General features: G+C 38.2%; 1 protein-coding gene and 1 long non-coding RNA gene across 3 annotated transcripts; one reads left to right on the top strand and one right to left on the bottom strand.

The window, feature by feature from the left end:
* Positions 1-1924: 1924 nt before the first annotated feature.
* LOC116932859 (transient-receptor-potential-like protein) lies at positions 1925-9331 on the bottom strand. The gene is made up of 24 exons (XM_032940757.2): positions 9262-9331; positions 8716-8767; positions 8499-8620; positions 8111-8222; positions 7958-8035; positions 7840-7896; positions 7552-7694; positions 7276-7477; positions 6976-7161; positions 6802-6891; positions 6588-6732; positions 6364-6516; positions 5991-6246; positions 5850-5918; positions 5717-5781; positions 5474-5597; positions 5199-5394; positions 5110-5125; positions 4882-5045; positions 4057-4123; positions 3828-3980; positions 3490-3760; positions 2717-3244; positions 1925-2601 (listed from the first exon to the last, which is right to left on the bottom strand). Exons 2-24 carry the CDS (start codon positions 8764-8766, stop codon positions 2148-2150), a joined length of 3702 nt encoding a protein of 1233 aa, XP_032796648.2. The 5' UTR covers position 8767; positions 9262-9331; the 3' UTR covers positions 1925-2147.
* Positions 9332-12060: 2729 nt separating this feature from the next.
* Positions 12061-12780, top strand: LOC123476890. 2 transcript variants are annotated; one of them, XR_006651929.1, is made up of 3 exons: positions 12061-12313; positions 12368-12520; positions 12722-12780. It is a non-coding gene; the product is annotated as an uncharacterized LOC123476890 (long non-coding RNA). The 2 variants fall into 2 exon arrangements; XR_006651928.1 differs by having other exon boundaries at positions 12642-12780.
* The last annotated feature ends 6879 nt before the right edge of the window (positions 12781-19659 follow it).

The raw sequence follows: 19659 nt of genomic DNA, 5'->3' as shown, positions 1-19659 counted from the left end.
TAATTAACTACATTTCATGTGTTTAGCTGCACTATACTATGCCTGCTTTTCTTTTTTAAAGTTCATTACAAGACTATGTATATCAGAAATGGTTTTTATACGGTTTAATTTGCCAGCAATGAAGGGTAGCGAGAAATAGAAGCGACCAAATTGATTGAACTAACATGGCAACCAAAAAAGAAGGGGCTCCTTTCCATCACATACTTCTCGGACCATTCATCATTATGATGACTTCTTCTTTTACACAGCGTCAGGTTGCGTCGGTTTCTAGCTACTTGGTGAGCCGACTTACCTCCCTCCCCTCTCCTTCCCCCTCTACAGACTGCAAACCGGTCGAAGATTCGAAGTCCCCTGTTGGATTCCTGCTGTGATCGTCAAAACAACCCAAAGCTTGGTACGCATTCTGCTCCGAAAGTGCAGTTAGCAACAAGAGGAAAATCAATAACATTAGTTTACTCACGACAAAGGCAGCAGGCTAGCATTCATCGCAACCGTTTGAAAGATACATTCGATTAAATCTATAGCAAGCAATTACAAACACGCGACCAAATGTAGACCCCAGCATGGTGTAATTATGCAATACCCCAATGCATACAAGCACATCACCTTTGCACCTTAGCAGGTCTAATGAATGTTTCATTTTGATTTGGGTTTCAAAATCGGATACACCCCAATCTATATAGACACTTTGTTGGCATTCATCGCATTTAGGCATAGAAGAAAAGTTGTGTATCTAGCGTAAATTTAATGTTATTGACAATCGAACTTCAGTGCGGACCTATAACTTGTAATATATGTATACAGTGTCATTTGAAATGCGTGCTTAGCTTATATAGGCATAAGTCATGGTAACTGCTGACGTTGTGCTGTCACAGTTTCATTGATTTATTTGGTCATGAAATGAAAACAAATCTTATTACTACATTGACGGACGCATTTATTGACTACCCTATTGATGTAGCCAACTCCCCAGTTTTCCTCTTTTTCAGTTCTTCTTGAAGTATTTTCCTCTTACGCTGCAACCGCACAAAGAAAGCCCCGTTTTTTTTAAAGCATACATTCAATGTCGGTGTATAGCGAAAATGGGGTTGCGACAGTACGTTGCGGATCTCTATACCAGAGCCCGTAATATTCATGTATACCCTTGCAATCTGTAGGCTAGTATACATGTTTGTGAATTCATGTGAAGAGCAAAGGTTTCCAACGACCTGAAATGAGAGAGTGTAAGCATTTCATTGCATGGCGCATCAGCCTTCACCCCCTCAGCAGGAATCTCAGATATGGATCCTCATTCCCCAGACATGCGCATTTTCAACCGGTGGCCAGTTACGTAAAGCCATCATGTTTTTGTATGGGAATTCCCCTCTGGCTTAGATGTCCAATAAAAATGGAATGTTATTAATCTTGTCTTAATGCCACTAGAGTTCTCTAGTACTGAAACTCTGGGCAAATTTGTATAGGTGCTTGTAACTAAAGCAACCGAAAAGAAGGTGTTTTTCTACGATATAAAATCGGGCAAACTGGATAAATCATTCGTTATTTTTCTAAAGCCATTACTTAGAAAAGCGCTAATTGGTATTAATGCTAGTTGCTAGCATGTAGCACAACATTCCACATACCGTGTCGTTAATTTGTTTTCTCTTTTCTGCTTATTGTAGCGCTGGTAGAAAGCTGTAACAACCCAGCACATCGTACGGTGGGGTGCGTGGGTACATTGTAGGGAAATATGTACGGAGTCTATAACAGTATATCTTAATCAAATTGAAAATGTATACGCAGAAGAGCTCGCGGTTACACAAAATAAAAATATACTACTGTGGTTTAGTAGTAAGGAAAAAATGGCATTGGGTAAAAAAATAAAATAAAATCTATGAACTGCAACAGGTGCAAGTAAAGTATATAGTGAAGTAATCTATACCGTTCGTTTGTAGTTAATGTCTTTTTATTGATCGACTCAGTGATATGACGTTCATTTATACAAGAACGATATCACAGCATCATCGCGTTATACATGGGTTGTTATACGCATAATTGGATAGCACTGTTTTCTCTAGATAGAATTTACTTCAAGCATAGAATATGCAACGATTTTAATATACGTCCAGCGTTGCGAAAAAAATCGAAAATGCATCATGCTGTATATACTTTTAAAACCAGCCCTTGCTGCTTTCACGCTTGACCGTCTTTGCGTCACCAGCACTCGGCTGTTTCTCTTCCGCGTTCGGCGAATTCGGTTGCATCCCAGCATTAGACATCACTGACGCATTCTGACTTTGAATGGCCAACTTGCGATCAGTAACAACAGGATCTGGCATAACGATTGTAGACTGTTCTTTAGGCAGCGTAATGGGCACAGATTTCGAAGCAGCGCAGTTACTAGGTGGTGCATCATCGGTCAGAGTTGCTTCCGCGTTCGATACAGTCGTTGCATAAGAGATGTCTTGGCCTGTCAGTGGAACGCTGGATTCTTTGTTCATTGCTGATAGCGTTGGCCCGCTTGCGCCAACGTTCGTAGGGACCGTATCGAACCGTTGGACCTCTGACTCGACAGTAACTTTGTTTTCAGACAGGCCGTTGCTCTGCAGAGGCTTGGCCTCCATTCTAGGGCAATTATAAATGATTGAAATTTTAGCTTTGGCTACAAAGAAGATTATACGATGCAATAATTAAAAGCTATACGTTTTCGAAAATGATTAGTTTAAATGCTTATACGTACTTCGTTAGCAATGCAGTAAGGCTCTGGCTGTTTGGTGTTTCGATCGCGTTGGATGTGTTGCTTGCTTTCGTATCAGGTAATGGCGGCGAAGGGGCTTTCTTGATAGAACGAAGCTGTTTTGAGTTGGATTCCATAATTGATGATGATCCTTTGACTTCATTCTGCTTGGCCGGAACGGATGACGAAGTCACGGATGATGAAGTTTGCGACACGGTTACAGTCGGCGTTGGAAGTTGATTGACCTTCTTGTTGGCCGAGAAAAATGTAAACTCTTTTGGCTTCTGTTCATTGTCTTCACGATCTTCTTCTTCTTCTTCATCTTCTTGTTCAGACATACTACGAAGCAGCTGTAGAACGCTGGATCCGGAATCGGCCACGAGAGCTATATCCGGCGAATACTTGCCATGTTGGGGAGACGGTTCTGGAGTGGGCGCCACCACTGTTAGACGCTGCGCTTCTTCCATCGCTTTACGTAAGTTCTGAGAACTTTTGAATGACTCGTTACTCATCGATCTGCCGATTTGGGACCTATTTTTATATATCGATGATAAAGGTTACATTCTTGTTGGCACACGCTAGATTCTGTTGGCTGTTCTTTCTTTTTCAATTGTCCGCCCCGTCAGACTTTTATCAGTGGGAATTTTTGAATAGGAATTTGAATATTTTAGTGCAGATAACTTTCTCATTTCCTTCCATTCTCCTATACAACTATACCCCACATTCTTTGAAACTAAATCTCCTTTGACGTAGAAATCTTCAAAAGAATGACTTACAATGGTTTGATAGTACGTCCTTGGCCAGCTGCTATGCCCTGTGAAATTCCAGCAGCATTCATAGCAACAGCCACACTCGCCAATTTTCGGAATCTGTCGGCAGCATTGCCCTTTGCTTCATTCCCTCCCGATGATAATGATCTCGTGATTCCCATACCGTCGGTGCTGGACGATTCTTGATCGACTTCTTCATCTGCTCCAGCCACGGACACTACGTGAAAATCTCTGAGCAATCGTCGCTCCCAAATTCTCATCTTGCGACCCAATGCGGCTAAACGGAACACACATCACGATAATGGCTTGTATATATAGGCAGAACATATAGATCAAAATAAAACCTTTCGAGTTCTTGTTGGCCGAAGAAATGTCCATTCCATTATTCTTGAAGACATCCAGCAGTTCGAATCGTAACGTTGAAATGTCACCTTTGACTTCATTGACATCATCCTCGGTAACCTGAGACATTTCTTGTTGTCGATGCATTGCCGTCACTGTATACAGTCAAATTTATTTGAGGATGTATATTAGGTCTGCTATAACAAATGTTCCAAATTGAAAACGCGTTACCATAGCGCCAAACGAGCGAACGCATCACAGCCGTATAACAGTAGTCCCTCTCGTTTGCATGTCGTCCCTTTCAAAAAGCATGGCATTACGGTTAAATATAGTAGTTATGAAACATTTATTTTGTTTAGTGGCAGGTTATCCTTTCTTTTTTTCTTTTCGCTTGGTCTGAGTCTGGTGGGTACAGGGGAGGGGCGGCTAATGTGCTTTAAAGACACGATTTATCTTAGCGTAACTTGTGTTATCCAACAGAACAATATCCTACTGCTCCCGCACGATTAGGCCTATAGCTACCAGTTGAACTCCATCGCATTAGCCGTGCATTGCTTCGTTTTTTATTTAACCGAAAGATGCGAACACTTAATATTCCATGAAGGCGTAAAACTCAAAGCTGTTACAGCCCAACTTCGTTTGATGCAGTTTCTCAAAGTTCTCTACATCACGACTTTGATTAGACGTATAAATACTAGATTAACGCCTCCATGATGCAGTTTCTACCCATTTCTCCAATTCAGATAGCTTTGCTGTTATATACTGTATCAAATTTAGCCTATAGTTAGTGGGCGTTTTACAGCCATCGATACGGCACAGTTTTCCCACATTCCCTCCAAACATTCGCTTTGCATTTATCTACTGGAATCTAACGCTGCTGCTGATTGCACAAACCCAGTGAAATTACGCTTTTGTGTGTGTGTCTTTAAGGCATCAAGTGATAATGGATAGCCCCAGACTGATCTTGGAAAGCAAGAGGAAATAATTAATTCGATTTTGCATCACGCAAGATGTTAGTGCCTCTATGCATATGTTCTAAAGTTTTACGGCACTTACCTTCGTTGAAGTACGCCGAAGCTTGGGATTCGATGCGTTCGATTTACGACAGAAGAGTCGCATTATCTTCTTGGGAGTTGGTAAAAGATTGAATGGCGGAGGAAGTGTGTGGCCAGTCGCATCGAAGTAGCTCATCCATAATTTTGAACGGGCGAATTTCCATTCTAAATGTGACACGCGTCCGAATGTTATAAAATCATTGAGTTCCTTTAACACGTACTCGGTTACCTGTGTCTGAGTGTTCCTGGAAATAAAGAAAGCAAAGAATTGTAGAGCACAGCACAAGGAGACTACATAGCAACACATTATGAACTTACCGTGATCAACGAGTAAGAATTGGACATCATGGCGATGAGTAAGTTCAATAGCACCACTACGTTAATAACGGAATAAGCTCCGAAAATCAGCATTCCCCAAAAGCGCGTGTAACTCTTGACACCCGCCAGTTCGAAATTGCCCAGATCCATCAAACCAAAACTGGCCCAAAATAAAGATTGCGATGACTCGAACAAACTGAATTGAAGCGAAGAGACGTTGGCCAACGATTAGAACGTTTTCTTCATAGTATTTTACGATAAACAATAAGCAATACTTGGCAAATCGTCGCCATTTAGCACAGGCATCGGCATTCTTGCTCCAATCCGGCAATCCACCGGGTAGTGTGTAACACTTCTTTTTCTCCAAATCCGAGAAGTACCACAGTAACTGATTCAATCCTGATAATGTTTACATCAGAAGAGAATGATTTAGAATGTTCAATTAAAGAAAACAGCTTAACAAGAGATTTTTTAAAAATTGAGCCATGTCAAATCCATTTTTCAATTTGCATACGAACCACAGGCGAAGGCAAACAAGACCAGTGTGTAGATGAAGAAGAACTTGACGATGTCAATCACCATTCTTTGCAAAGAAAAGAAGCGTCAATCCGTGGCGAAAGGTGATGAAAGTTAAACACTACTTAACCTTACCGTCCTAAAGAAATTTGTAGAGGACCCAAGTACGGGTTAATGGAGAAGAGATGCACCAACTTGAGGGCGCTAGAAAACATTGAAATGTCAAGAATAAATATGCGAATGCCATTAGACATTAGGCAAACATAGTCTATTTACCTGAAAATATTTGCCATGGCAAAAACTCCCTCGGCGACCAGTTGGGGATCGAAAGCATCCCATTCCTCTCGAGGTATATAAGCTGCGGCTGGATTTGCTTGTATCTCTTGCTGTTGCTGAACATAAGCAACCACTCTCAGACCCATTGCCAAAAGGTAGGACAAATCACGGCAGACGTCGATCACGTTCCACAGGTTTCTTATGTAGCGTCCGACACCAGTTTTCCACATTTCGTAAATCTCTTCGTAGACATATCCTGATAATATTGAAAGTTAAAGCGATAAACTGCAATGGCTGTGAACTCGCTGAAATCCAATATCAACATGAATGACACTGTGAAATTTAGTCGGAAAATATGTACACGAATTCTCACCTAAGACGTAAACTGCCACGAAGCATTCGAGGAATGTGGGCAAATTGCCTCGTTGTCGTCTGAGTTGATCCTCTAAAGTTTTACGCATAGACTCAGTGCCGAAAAGTTCGATGACCAGTACGTCAAATCGTTGTGATACCAAAATCAGCAGAACTATTGAAACGCGTTAGGCAATAGGTGCCCCTTGAAAATCGTTCGTTATGATTTCATTCGTAGATACTTACAGAGAAAAAAGAGGTAGGAAGAGGCATGGATTAAGAATTTCATGAAAGGTTTTTGCATCAGCTGCGCGTAAGAGGATAGCGGAGCAATCATGTACAGCCCGCAATATAGAGGGAAAAGTAAGGCGACTAGAGTTATTTCGGCCACCTATATGAACAGGATAAAATAACCTTGTGAGCATTTCACGATAAAAAAAACGAGGTCAATTCGAATCACCTTGTCTATAGCAGATTTGCGACGGAAACCCGGCAAACCCTCGTACCAAATGGCAGCGAGCAGCTGCTGGATATTCGGATGGGCCACAAACTGCGGACAAGTTTTGCATTTAGTATCGTTATATCAGAAGATGACCCGACATATATAACAGAACTTATTGTTACGACCGAATACCTTTTTTTGTTTTTGCTCGATTGCCAATTCGAGTCGTGCTAGTTTCATCTCTTGGTAATCGTCGGTTGATGGACTACGACGCGCATTGTTGCTGGGATCGTGATTCAAGAGAAAGGCTAATTCGCTGGAACTGCGCGTATGGCTCAACAAATCACACGCAAACTGTTGACACTGACGCCGTAAGTCCTGTCATCGATTTAAATACACATTTTTAGGTCTCTAGATGTATAGACATGTTACCAATTCGCAATCGTCTCCAAAGGATGATGCGTTTTTTTTGCACTCCCACTCTTATTATACCATATATTCCTGGCGGAATTCTGTCTCCAGGTAAGCCAATCGTTTCAGTTCGCAGCTGAGTTCGAACGCACTTAGAATAGGATCGTTGGATGACAGAGCAATCAAAGAAGGGCTCGACAGAGCACGGTAGGCGTTGATTCTCGACATCGAATGACGCAATGAATCTTCCAGCACACCTCGGATACAATCGCTGCAACCGCACCTGGTTTGAGAAGGCGAGTCAGTCGAAATTCCAAGTAAAAAAATATGGGCATTCGCGGTAAAGTTTGTTATTACTGAACGTCGTGCGGAATAGGTATAGTGGCCCCGCGATCCAGCAATATCTTGAGAATCTCGTAGTTGTTACGATGCGCCGCCAGGATCAGAGGTGTTATGTCAGGGGTGAAAGAAGAGGTCGTGCGATCTACGTTCTCCCAGCTCTGTTAACATTCCAACCAGAAAAAATGTTAGGTTCGCAACCAGCACTTTAAGACGTTCACACTAAATTCGCACAAATGTGGACTGTATATGATACATCAGCATAGTCTATATCAGTGATGAGGTATCAAAAGCTGCATAGCTTACGTAGGGTTCTCCTTCTTTATGGATGAGCTCCTCGTGTTCCAAAAGAAGTTCCACTGCCTGAGAAATAAAAAGAAAAATCTTTAAGATTTCAAGCGTTTGTTGTGTTAAATTGTTTTACCTCAACAAATTCCTTATCGATAGCGTGAAGCAATGCATCTCGAGTGGCAACTCCCATCACGACCAGCAGTTCTACCATCTTTTTATATAAGAGATTATGCTTTGTTAGCTTATATGTGTGATAGAACATGTAAATCTTTCAAAGGAATGTAACCTGCAAATTTTCGTTATCGATCGCCATCAGCAGAGCACCTCTTCCTAGTGGGTCCATGCAATCCAAGTTAATGGAATTGCCATGAAGTCCTCGCTTAACACGATGGATTATTCTGTCACACGAGAGACATACACACATATATAGTACTAGAGTTCAAATGCATACGCAAATGTGCATGCAGCAAGAATGCAGCAACAAAATTAAAAGATAACATATGCTGTTGGTGATGGTTACTTGAATAAGTCTAATAGACGTGTTACTCATCTTATCTGGGTATACGTCATTTTGTTCCAGGACTTTCCCTACACCGCAGAGTGTATATATAAGAGTCTTTTTGGAAGGGTGTAGGGAAATCCTCCAATAAGAAAAATTTGTGTTGGAAACTAACCTTTTAACCGTAGCCAAATCCCCTCGTTCGACTGCTAACAAGAACTTTTTCTCTTCAAGAGTCAACGATTTCGGAAGAATGGGCATCTTAAGATCGCGGAAGCTCTCCGTGCGGATGCACCCCTGTAAAATGTGATGGCATTATATTAACGAAAGATGTTGTGTTTTCTTTTTAAAACTTTAAATGCTAATAAACAAGGAAGAATGAAAACAGAAACCTCTTCAACACTGTCGAACTGCGGAGCCATGTCCTTAGGAGGTTTCTCCATTCTGTCAGAACAAAATATCCACATGAACGAAAGCAAACAGCCCGTAAAAGAAATTTAAAATGGTCTAATAGACTGCTTAATAAACTATGTATAGTCGAGCTATCTATGTTTGCCAGTGACTTCGGAAAACGTGATTGTACAATTGTTCAAATAAGTTACTCGTTCTAAAGTCTTATAACTATCGATCGCTATATGACAGGGAAAAATAAATAGTCCCAAATTTTGACTTTCATTTTAAACAATTTAATTGGTTTTGAATTTAGTGTGTTAAAGACGAAGAATCCGAAAGTTTTAGGTTGCGATCTCACTGCCTCTTGTTTTAGAGATTAACTTTGAATGTAAAGGTCTTATTAAACTAAAGGTCTAATCAAAACTGCTTCGATCCTGATAACACTTTTTCTTTTTCTTTAAATAAAGCATAACAGCTAAAATGATTGAAATGATGCTTTAAATTGAGCACAATCTATTGTGTGTGAACAAAATTGCGATGCTCACTTTTGGTCGGAAAAATTCTCACTGAGTTGCAGAACGTAATGGTTTGACTTCTTATAGAACGATGTAGCTGTCAGTAACCTTGGGTATTTAAAAAATCAAACAATAAGATTACTACACTGACACGTGATGGAACAAGGTGGGAGTGAAGGTATTCGGCTGGGCTACACAGTAACCCCCCCCCTCCCTTTCATCACATCTTTTGTCAGGATTCTTTTGTTCCGACTAATTAAATTACGATCGTTAAGCTAGTGCTGTCTACGTGAAAAAGGGCCAATGCATCCGATATTCATTTCCTGGTTTCTTACACCTTTGGCAAAAAATCCAGTCTCATCCACTGTAGGCGCGGAACGCTAGATGCACGCAGTCGTTCCAAAAGACGCACATCATGAGCAGCGTACATAATAAATGCGTATTTACAAACAAAATGGTGTCACGCAAATATATTGGTTTTATTGATCGATTCTCTTGCAAATATTTACTGTGATTCACCCAACAAAACAATTCAATACTAGACGACACAAAGAACATTTGAACTATCGAATCCTTAACCTAAAATACCAACTGATGGAGGATGAGAAGCTCTTCAAATGGCATACAAATCTGCGGAACAAGGCGTATACATCTTTTTTTTCCCCCAGCAAAATATAGCCTATAACGGAAGAACATCCAGAAAATAAATAAACTACGTAGTTTTTCAGCCAACTACGCCATTTTTTTGGGGGGGGGGGAACGAATGTAACTGCTAAAAGGAACATCGCCGTAGTTCTCACATTATTGAACAATTCTCAAGCTTGATTCTGGGTAATGCAACACAAAATTGCAAAGAATGAAGAGTGCACCTAATAATGCGATTTCTTTGTACGACACGCATTTACGTTACACAAAAGCCACATAAGAAGATCTCACTAAACAGTTCAAATAACTGGTCACATCGGACTGAGTGTAATAGCAGAAGTGCCTGCGTTCTCGGCCATTTTGAAATGTACGCCGTGCCCTGATTGAATCAGATATAGGCTGTGCTTCTGAGAAGGAAACATATTAAATGATGATAGCCGTCTGTTTATTGAACAAGTTGCGAAGACTTAATTTACATGATGCTGGCTAGTTATTAAAAGTGCCAGGAAATCAACGACGGAATCCAGTCTTCCCATCGTACCCCAGAGGCTATCAGACCATACGTTCTAATCGTCTGGGTAGTATCATATTCAGTTTGTCGTTTTTCATTTTATGTCATCAGTAGACGAGAACAACCCCTTCCGTAACCCGACCTTTTCTCCTGCAGGGAGACCAAGTACACGCTGCACGATACTATTTTTCATTGCAGTCCACCTGTCGAAAGTGCAATCTTGGTTCCTTATCGTTGCACCGTATAGCCAATTTACCGATAGGGATTCTATCAAATGTCGTTCCTCGTATTTCACAACCAAAATAACGTTTTTCTGAGATTTCTCCCGGTAAATGGCGCTTCGATTTCGGGTGTACCTGCACTAATCTTCTTTTTCGCCTTCCAAGCTAGGATGTGGACACTGGGGGTCGTGTTGTAGTTGTAGAGCAGACGACGATGCAGTACAACCGTTTCTTTACAATAGATGGCGTTTACGGTTAAAACAAACAAGGAGCGAACTTCCTTTTGAAGGTGTTGTTTGCTGCGTCTCCATACTGGTGACCATAACTTCGTTCGCGAAGTTCCCGATAGGATTCAGCACTGGTCGCCATGAAATCGCAGAAACCATATGCTCTGCCGACAAAATTTACGATAGACACGGTACTCAAGGGCTCTCGGTGTTCGCACAGTTCCCGATAGGGTTAAGCGAAAAAATGTCTTAATTTCCCGATAGGGATTCTATCAAAACTCGTATATTCCCAACCCTCTTATCAGGCACCCTTACCCTTCTACAACGACAGATGGACCGACCGACATTTTTTCTGAGACTTTACACCAGAGATGGCGCTGATGGCGCGGCGATTTCAGGGGTGTCGGCACTAATCTTTCGTCATGCCGTCTGATTTTTGGAGAATTTCAAGAGATGTCGTTTTTGGTCAAATTTCAAATTTTGCTTAAAATACACGATTTAGATTCAAAATTTGATAAAAATCAAGGAAATCAGGTTTATTTTTCTATTAGTCTTATAGTTTTTCATTTAAATGTTAAAAACTATGTCTTAATTAAACGACCGGTGGATCGACCGACACTTTTTCTGAGACTTTACCCCAGAGATGGCGCTGATGGCGCGGCGATTTCAGGGGTGTCCGCACTAATCTTTCGTTCGTTTTTTTTTTTTAGATGCTGTGCCGCTGAGATTGGTCTCCATTTGTAGAGGAAATAACGCAGCAGCTCCCGGTCGAGTCCCCGTTTTTATCGGCTGAACGACGAAGGAGTGTGGAGCAGTTTAGTCAGCCAACTCGAGTCGATTTCAGGGTCTCGTACGTATCCTTTATACGTTTTCTTATTTTAGATGCTGCGTCGCAAAACTTGACGTCGTGTTGTAGAGGAGATAACGCGGAGATTAACGAAGGGGTCCTGTCAATTATCGGCTCAACAATAAAGGAATGCGGAGCAATCTAAGAGCGACTCGACATTTCTGGAGATTTTTTTCAGAGAGATGGCGCGTCGGTCATGAAGATAGGGAAAAATCAGGCCGCGAAGTTATTTTTCAAGGCGAGGCTTTGTGCGTCGCCCGGGAACGGACAGGTTTTTTCACAGGCCGTGTGAGCTCCATTGTTTCGATCATGGTCGTCTACATAAAAAGGGGCAACTACGGAACGCCGTTTGATCCACTTTTTAATAGTTGTCCGTTTATTTAGCAAATAAATAAACAACTTGTACTGCCATGTAGCGATTTCGATAGACGACGCCTTCAAGGGAGGAGGAGTCTACAACATATTGAATTTATCGATCGATTGTTAGGCCGATTTCGATCAGCATTGTATAGTTAATGAATGACAACTTGACGAGATCTTGACACGCACGTTGGAAGTGTACGCGTGTTTGCACCTCGATGAGCGTTGCACAATAACAAAGCTCCGTTGGTGAGCGTATTGATTAATAAAGGTATTTAAGGCATTATCCAATTAGTCATGCCATAATGTCTCACTTTGTTGGCAGCTAGGTGAAGTCCTTGAGTGCCTCAAGGACTTTGTTTTGTTTTAGCAGTATTTTTTCCTTCAACAATTAATCTTGCATCTCCAACCGTGGAATGAGTTACATGTGACTCGAGACAAACAAACAGTGCAATTGCAACAATATAATTAGTCAGCGGTAAACAACACATTCTATCTGAGAATAGTTTAGACTTTTTGAGCGTATCTTTTGTTTATCACATGTTGCATTTTAATTACTGTTATTTTTAAATTTATATCCATGGTTTTTCTTCGACTAGATATAAATTTGCCATATCTTCATGCCAACCACAAGGATTCTGCTTTTGCACACACCTTCATTATTAATGTGTTTCTTCAGGTATGGTCACTATCAGCAGCTTTACACACAGTGTGCATCGTGAATACATCAATCCCAGAGAAAACATTCCAATGGAAAATATTGAGAATTTCTGCCCTTCTTTTCTGAACTAAACAATGCTGGTTTGTATAAATAGGCATAAAAAAACCTATCAACAGTATTTTTAGTTTGCAGTTTGCTTTAACATACAACTCTATGGCATGTTGATATTGTCGCGGGTGAAAAGGGAGATTGGTTATCTCTTCACAGAGATGAGTCATCCGCTCCTTGGACAACGCTGCGATCGTGGTGAAGAAATTATCGGGAGAAGTCCGCTCTAAGAAAGATACGCAGATATGCAGTCCGGAAGGGGAGTAATTTGCGCGACAGTATAAAACGCTGCCCCGAATCTGCGTTAGATGAGTCTCCATCGGGTTGAGCTCCCGGAGCTGGGCTCCGTAAGAGGAGTTCCCTGGTTTCCCAAGAGGTCTTCAGACGCTTCTCCAACTTTTGGTAATGGTTATCCCTTTTGTTTGAGTTAAACCATTGTTTAGAATTGATGTCATCACTTGTTGTATTCGTTTGTTCTTGTCCAAATACAACTCGTGTGACAATATTAGCTAAATTTTTATTATTTATAGTATTAGACGGTAAAAAAAATTCTTCTCTCGGAAGTTTATGACTTTGGACTTGCTTGAGATGACCCTTGAGCCAAGAAGCTTTTCCTGCTTTGTGTGGACAGGAATATTAGAGGCATTGATGTCTGAAACCAACAAGTGTCTTGCAAAGAAAGTAAAAAGAAACATTGATGTTGGTCATCCTCTGAGTGATGCTGAAGCCTGGTAAGAAGAAAGAAGAGTATGAGTATTAGTGAGTGGTAAAATACATGATTTAGATTCAGAATTGAATGAAAATCACGGAAGTCAGGTTTATTTTTCTATTGGTCTTATAGTTTTTCATTTACATTTTAAAAACCATAAATGAAGTTGGTGCGCTAACAGAACTGTTTTCGTTAATTTTTTAAACGGCTAGTCTAAAGAGAAAACCAATGACTAAATCGAAATCAGCGTTCAATTTCGATTATTCCGTGTGATTTTTGGAGAATTTCAAGAAATGTCGTTTTTGGTAGATTTTGACAAAAGTGGGAAGGCTATACCCTTCCCACTTTTTCATTTTTGGCCAAATTTCAAATATTGCTTAAAATACATGAATTCGAATCAAAATTGAATGAAAATCACGAAAATCAGGCTTATTTTCCTATTGGTCTTATAGTTTTTGATTTAATCCTTAAAAACCCTAAATTAAGTTGTTGCGCTAACAGCACTGTTTCGTTAATTTTTGAAACGGCTGGTTTAACGAGAAAACCAATCACTAAATCGAAATCAGCGTTCAATTTCGATTATTCCGTGTGACTTTTGGAGAATTTCAAGAGATGTCGTTTTTGGTAGATTTTGACAAAAGTGGGAAGGCTATACCCTTCCCACTTTTTCATTTTTGGCCAAATTTCAAATTTTGCTTAAAATACATGAATTCGAATCAAAATTGAATGAAAATCACGAAAATCAGGTTTATTTTCCTATTGGTCTTATAGTTTTTGATTTAATCCTTAAAAACCCTAAATTAAGTTGTTGCGCTAACAGCACTGTTTCGTTAATTTTTGAAACGGCTGGTTTAACGAGAAAACCAATAACTAAATCGAAATCAGCGTTCAATTTCGATTATTCCGTGTGATTTTTGGAGAATTTCAAGAGATGTCGTTTTTGGTAGATTTTGACAAAAGTGGGAAGGCTATACCCTTCCCACTTTTTCATTTTTGGCCAAATTTCAAATTTTGCTTAAAATACATGAATTCGAATCAAAATTGAATGAAAATCACGAAAATCAGGCTTATTTTCCTATTGGTCTTATAGTTTTTGATTTAATCCTTAAAAACCCTAAATTAAGTTGTTGCGCTAACAGCACTGTTTCGTTAATTTTTGAAACGGCTGGTTTAACGAGAAAACCAATAACTAAATCGAAATCAGCGTTCAATTTCGATTATTCCGTGTGATTTTTGGAGAATTTCAAGAGATGTCGTTTTTGGTAGATTTTGACAAAAGTGGGAAGGCTATACCCTTCCCACTTTTTCATTTTTGGCCAAATTTCAAATTTTGCTTAAAATACATGAATTCGAATCAAAATTGAATGAAAATCACGAAAATCAGGCTTATTTTCCTATTGGTCTTATAGTTTTTGATTTAATCCTTAAAAACCTTAAATTAAGTTGTTGCGCTAACAGCACTGTTTCGTTAATTTTTGAAACGGCTGGTTTAACGAGAAAACCAATAACTAAATCGAAATCAGCATTCAATTTCGATTATTCCGTGTGATTTTTGGAGAATTTCAAGAGATGTCGTTTTTGGTAGATTTTGACAAAAGTGGGAAGGCTATACCCTTCCCACTTTTTCATTTTTGGCCAAATTTCAAATTTTGCTTAAAATACATGAATTCGAATCGAAATTGAATGAAAATCACGAAAATCAGGCTTATTTTCCTATTGGTCTTATAGTTTTTGATTTAATCCTTAAAAACCCTAAATTAAGTTGTTGCGCTAACAGCACTGTTTCGTTAATTTTTGAAACGACTGGTTTAACGAGAAAACCAATTACTAAATCGAAATCAGCGTTCAATTTCGATTATTCCGTGTGATTTTTGGAGAAATTCAAGAGATGTCGTTTTTGGTAGATTTTGACAAAAGTGGGAAGGCTATACCCTTCCCACTTTTTCATTTTTGGCCAAATTTCAAATTTTGCTTAAAATACATGAATTCGAATCAAAATTGAATGAAAATCACGAAAATCAGGTTTATTTTCCTATTGGTCTTATAGTTTTTGATTTAATCCTTAAAAACCCTAAATTAAGTTGTTGCGCTAACAGCACTGTTTCGTTAATTTTTGAAACGGCTGGTTTAACGAGAAAACCAATGACTAAATCGAAATCAGCGTTCAATTTCGATTATTCCGTGTGATTTTGGAGAATTTCAAGAGATGTCGTTTTTGGTAGATTTTGACAAAAGTGGGAAGGCTATACCCTTCCCACTTTTTCATTTTTGGCCAAATTTCAAATTTTGCTTAAAATACATGAATTCGAATCAAAATTGAATGAAAATCACGAAAATCAGGCTTATTTTCCTATTGGTCTTATAGTTTTTGATTTAATCCTTAAAAACCTTAAATTAAGTTGTTGCGCTAACAGCACTGTTTCGTTAATTTTTGAAACGGCTGGTTTAACGAGAAAACCAATAACTAAATCGAAATCAGCATTCAATTTCGATTATTCCGTGTGATTTTTGGAGAATTTCAAGAGATGTCGTTTTTGGTAGATTTTGACAAAAGTGGGAAGGCTATACCCTTCCCACTTTTTCATTTTTGGCCAAATTTCAAATTTTGCTTAAAATACATGAATTCGAATCAAAATTGAATGAAAATAACGAAAATCAGGCTTATTTTCCTATTGGTCTTATAGTTTTTGATTTAATCCTTAAAAACCCTAAATTAAGTTGTTGCGCTAACAGCACTGTTTCGTTAATTTTTGAAACGGCTGGTTTAACGAGAAAACCAATTACTAAATCGAAATCAGCGTTCAATTTCGATTATTCCGTGTGATTTTTGGAGAAATTCAAGAGATGTCGTTTTTGGTAGATTTTGACAAAAGTGGGAAGGCTATACCCTTCCCACTTTTTCATTTTTGGCCAAATTTCAAATTTTGCTTAAAATACATGAATTCGAATCAAAATTGAATGAAAATCACGAAAATCAGGTTTATTTTCCTATTGGTCTTATAGTTTTTGATTTAATCCTTAAAAACCCTAAATTAAGTTGTTGCGCTAACAGCACTGTTTCGTTAATTTTTGAAACGGCTGGTTTAACGAGAAAACCAATGACTAAATCGAAATCAGCGTTCAATTTCGATTATTCCGTGTGATTTTTGGAGAATTTCAAGAGATGTCGTTTTTGGTAGATTTTGACAAAAGTGGGAAGGCTATACCCTTCCCACTTTTTCATTTCAGCCCAAATTTCAAATTTTGCTTAAAATACATGAATTCGAATCAAAATTGAATGAAAATCACGAAAATCAGGCTTATTTTCCTATTGGTCTTATAGTTTTTGATTTAATCCTTAAAAACCTTAAATTAAGTTGTTGCGCTAACAGCACTGTTTCGTTAATTTTTGAAACGGCTGGTTTAACGAGAAAACCAATAACTAAATCGAAATCAGCATTCAATTTCGATTATTCCGTGTGATTTTTGGAGAATTTCAAGAGATGTCGTTTTTGGTAGATTTTGACAAAAGTGGGAAGGCTATATACCCTTTTCTCCTCTTTTTTTTTAAATTTCAAATTTTGCTTAAAATACATGAATTCGAATCAAAATTGAATGAAAATAACGAAAATCAGGCTTATTTTCCTATTGGTCTTATAGTTTTTGATTTAATCCTTAAAAACCCTAAATTAAGTTGTTGCGCTAACAGCACTGTTTCGTTAATTTTTGAAACGGCTGGTTTAACGAGAAAACCAATTACTAAATCGAAATCAGCGTTCAATTTCGATTATTCCGTGTGATTTTTGGAGAAATTCAAGAGATTTCGTTTTTGGTAGATTTTGACAAAAGTGGGAAGGCTATACCCTTCCCACTTTTTCATTTTTGGCCAAATTTCAAATTTTACTTAAAATACATGAATTCGAATCAAAATTGAATTCTTATCACGAAAATCAGGTTTATTTTCCTATTGGTCTTATAGTTTTTGATTTAATCCTTAAAAACCCTAAATTAAGTTGTGGCGCTAACAGCACTGTTTCGTTAATTTTTGAAACGGCTGGTTTAACGAGAAAACCAATTACTAAATCGAAATCAGCGTTCAATTTCGATTATTCCGTGTGATTTTTGGAGAATTTCAAGAGATGTCGTTTTTGGTAGATTTTGACAAAAGTGGGAAGGCTATACCCTTCCCACTTTTTCATTTTTGGCCAAATTTCAAATTTTGCTTAAAATACATGAATTCGAATCAAAATTGAATGAAAATCACGAAAATCAGGTTTATTTTCCTATTGGTCTTATAGTTTTTGATTTAATCCTTAAAAACCCTAAATTAAGTTGTTGCGCTAACAGCACTGTTTCGTTAATTTTTGAAACGGCTGGTTTAACGAGAAAACCAATAACTAAATCGAAATCAGCGTTCAATTTCGATTATTCCGTGTGATTTTTGGAGAATTTCAAGAGATGTCGTTTTTGGTAGATTTTGACAAAAGTGGGAAGGCCACACCCTTCCCACTTTTTCATTTTTGGCCAAATTTCAAATTTTGCTTAAAATACATGAATTCGAATCAAAATTGAATGAAAATCACGAAAATCAGGCTTATTTTCCTATTGGTCTTATAGTTTTTGATTTAATCCTTAAAAACCCTAAATTAAGTTGTGGCGCTAACAGCACTGTTTCGTTAATTTTTGAAACGGCTGGTTTAACGAGAAAACCAATTACTAAATCGAAATCAGCGTTCAATTTCGATTATTCCGTGTGATTTTTGGAGAATTTCAAGAGATGTCGTTTTTGGTAGATTTTGACAAAAGTGGGAAGGCTATACCCTTCCCACTTTTTCATTTTTGGCCAAATTTCAAATTTTGCTTAAAATACATGAATTCGAATCAAAATTGAATGAAAATCACGAAAATCAGGTTTATTTTCCTATTGGTCTTATAGTTTTTGATTTAATCCTTAAAAACCCTAAATTAAGTTGTTGCGCTAACAGCACTGTTTCGTTAATTTTTGAAACGGCTGGTTTAACGAGAAAACCAATGACTAAATCGAAATCAGCGTTCAATTTCGATTATTCCGTGTGATTTTTGGAGAATTTCAAGAGATGTCGTTTTTGGTAGATTTTGACAAAAGTGGGAAGGCTATACCCTTCCCACTTTTTCATTTTTGCCCAAATTTCAAATTTTGCTTAAAATACATGAATTCGAATCAAAATTGAATGAAAATCACGAAAATCAGGCTTATTTTCCTATTGGTCTTATAGGTTTTGATTTAATCCTTAAAAACCTTAAATTAAGTTGTTGCGCTAACAGCACTGTTTCGTTAATTTTTGAAACGGCTGGTTTAACGAGAAAACCAATAACTAAATCGAAATCAGCGTTCAATTTCGATTATTCCGTGTGATTTTTGGAGAATTTCAAGAGATGTCGTTTTTGGTAGATTTTGACAAAAGTGGGAAGGCCATACCCTTCCCACTTTTTCATTTTTGGCCAAATTTCAAATTTTGCTTAAAATACATGAATTCGAATCAAAATTGAATGAAAATCACGAAAATCAGGTTTATTTTCCTATTGGTCTTATAGTTTTTGATTTAATCCTTAAAAACCCTAAATTAAGTTGTTGCGCTAACAGCACTGTTTCGTTAATTTTTGAAACGGCTGGTTTAACGAGAAAACCAATGACTAAATCGAAATCAGCGTTCAATTTCGATTATTCCGTGTGATTTTTGGAGAATTTCAAGAGATGTCGTTTTTGGTAGATTTTGACAAAAGTGGGAAGGCTATACCCTTCCCACTTTTTCATTTTTGGCCAAATTTCAAATTTTGCTTAAAATACATGAATTCGAATCAAAATTGAATGAAAATCACGAAAATCAGGCTTATTTTCCTATTGGTCTTATAGTTTTTGATTTAATCCTTAAAAACCTTAAATTAAGTTGTTGCGCTAACAGCACTGTTTCGTTAATTTTTGAAACGGCTGGTTTAACGAGAAAACCAATAACTAAATCGAAATCAGCATTCAATTTCGATTATTCCGTGTGATTTTTGGAGAATTTCAAGAGATGTCGTTTTTGGTAGATTTTGACAAAAGTGGGAAGGCTATACCCTTCCCACTTTTTCATTTTTGCCAAATTTCAAATTTTGCTTAAAATACATGAATTCGAATCAA

The sequence above is a fragment of the Daphnia magna genome, linkage group LG10 (genome assembly GCF_020631705.1).
Source record: "Daphnia magna isolate NIES linkage group LG10, ASM2063170v1.1, whole genome shotgun sequence".
NCBI classification, from domain to species: domain Eukaryota; kingdom Metazoa; phylum Arthropoda; class Branchiopoda; order Diplostraca; family Daphniidae; genus Daphnia; species Daphnia magna.
The sequence above is the reverse complement of the archived record's forward strand: the minus strand, read 5'-3'. Positions and strand labels throughout refer to the sequence as shown.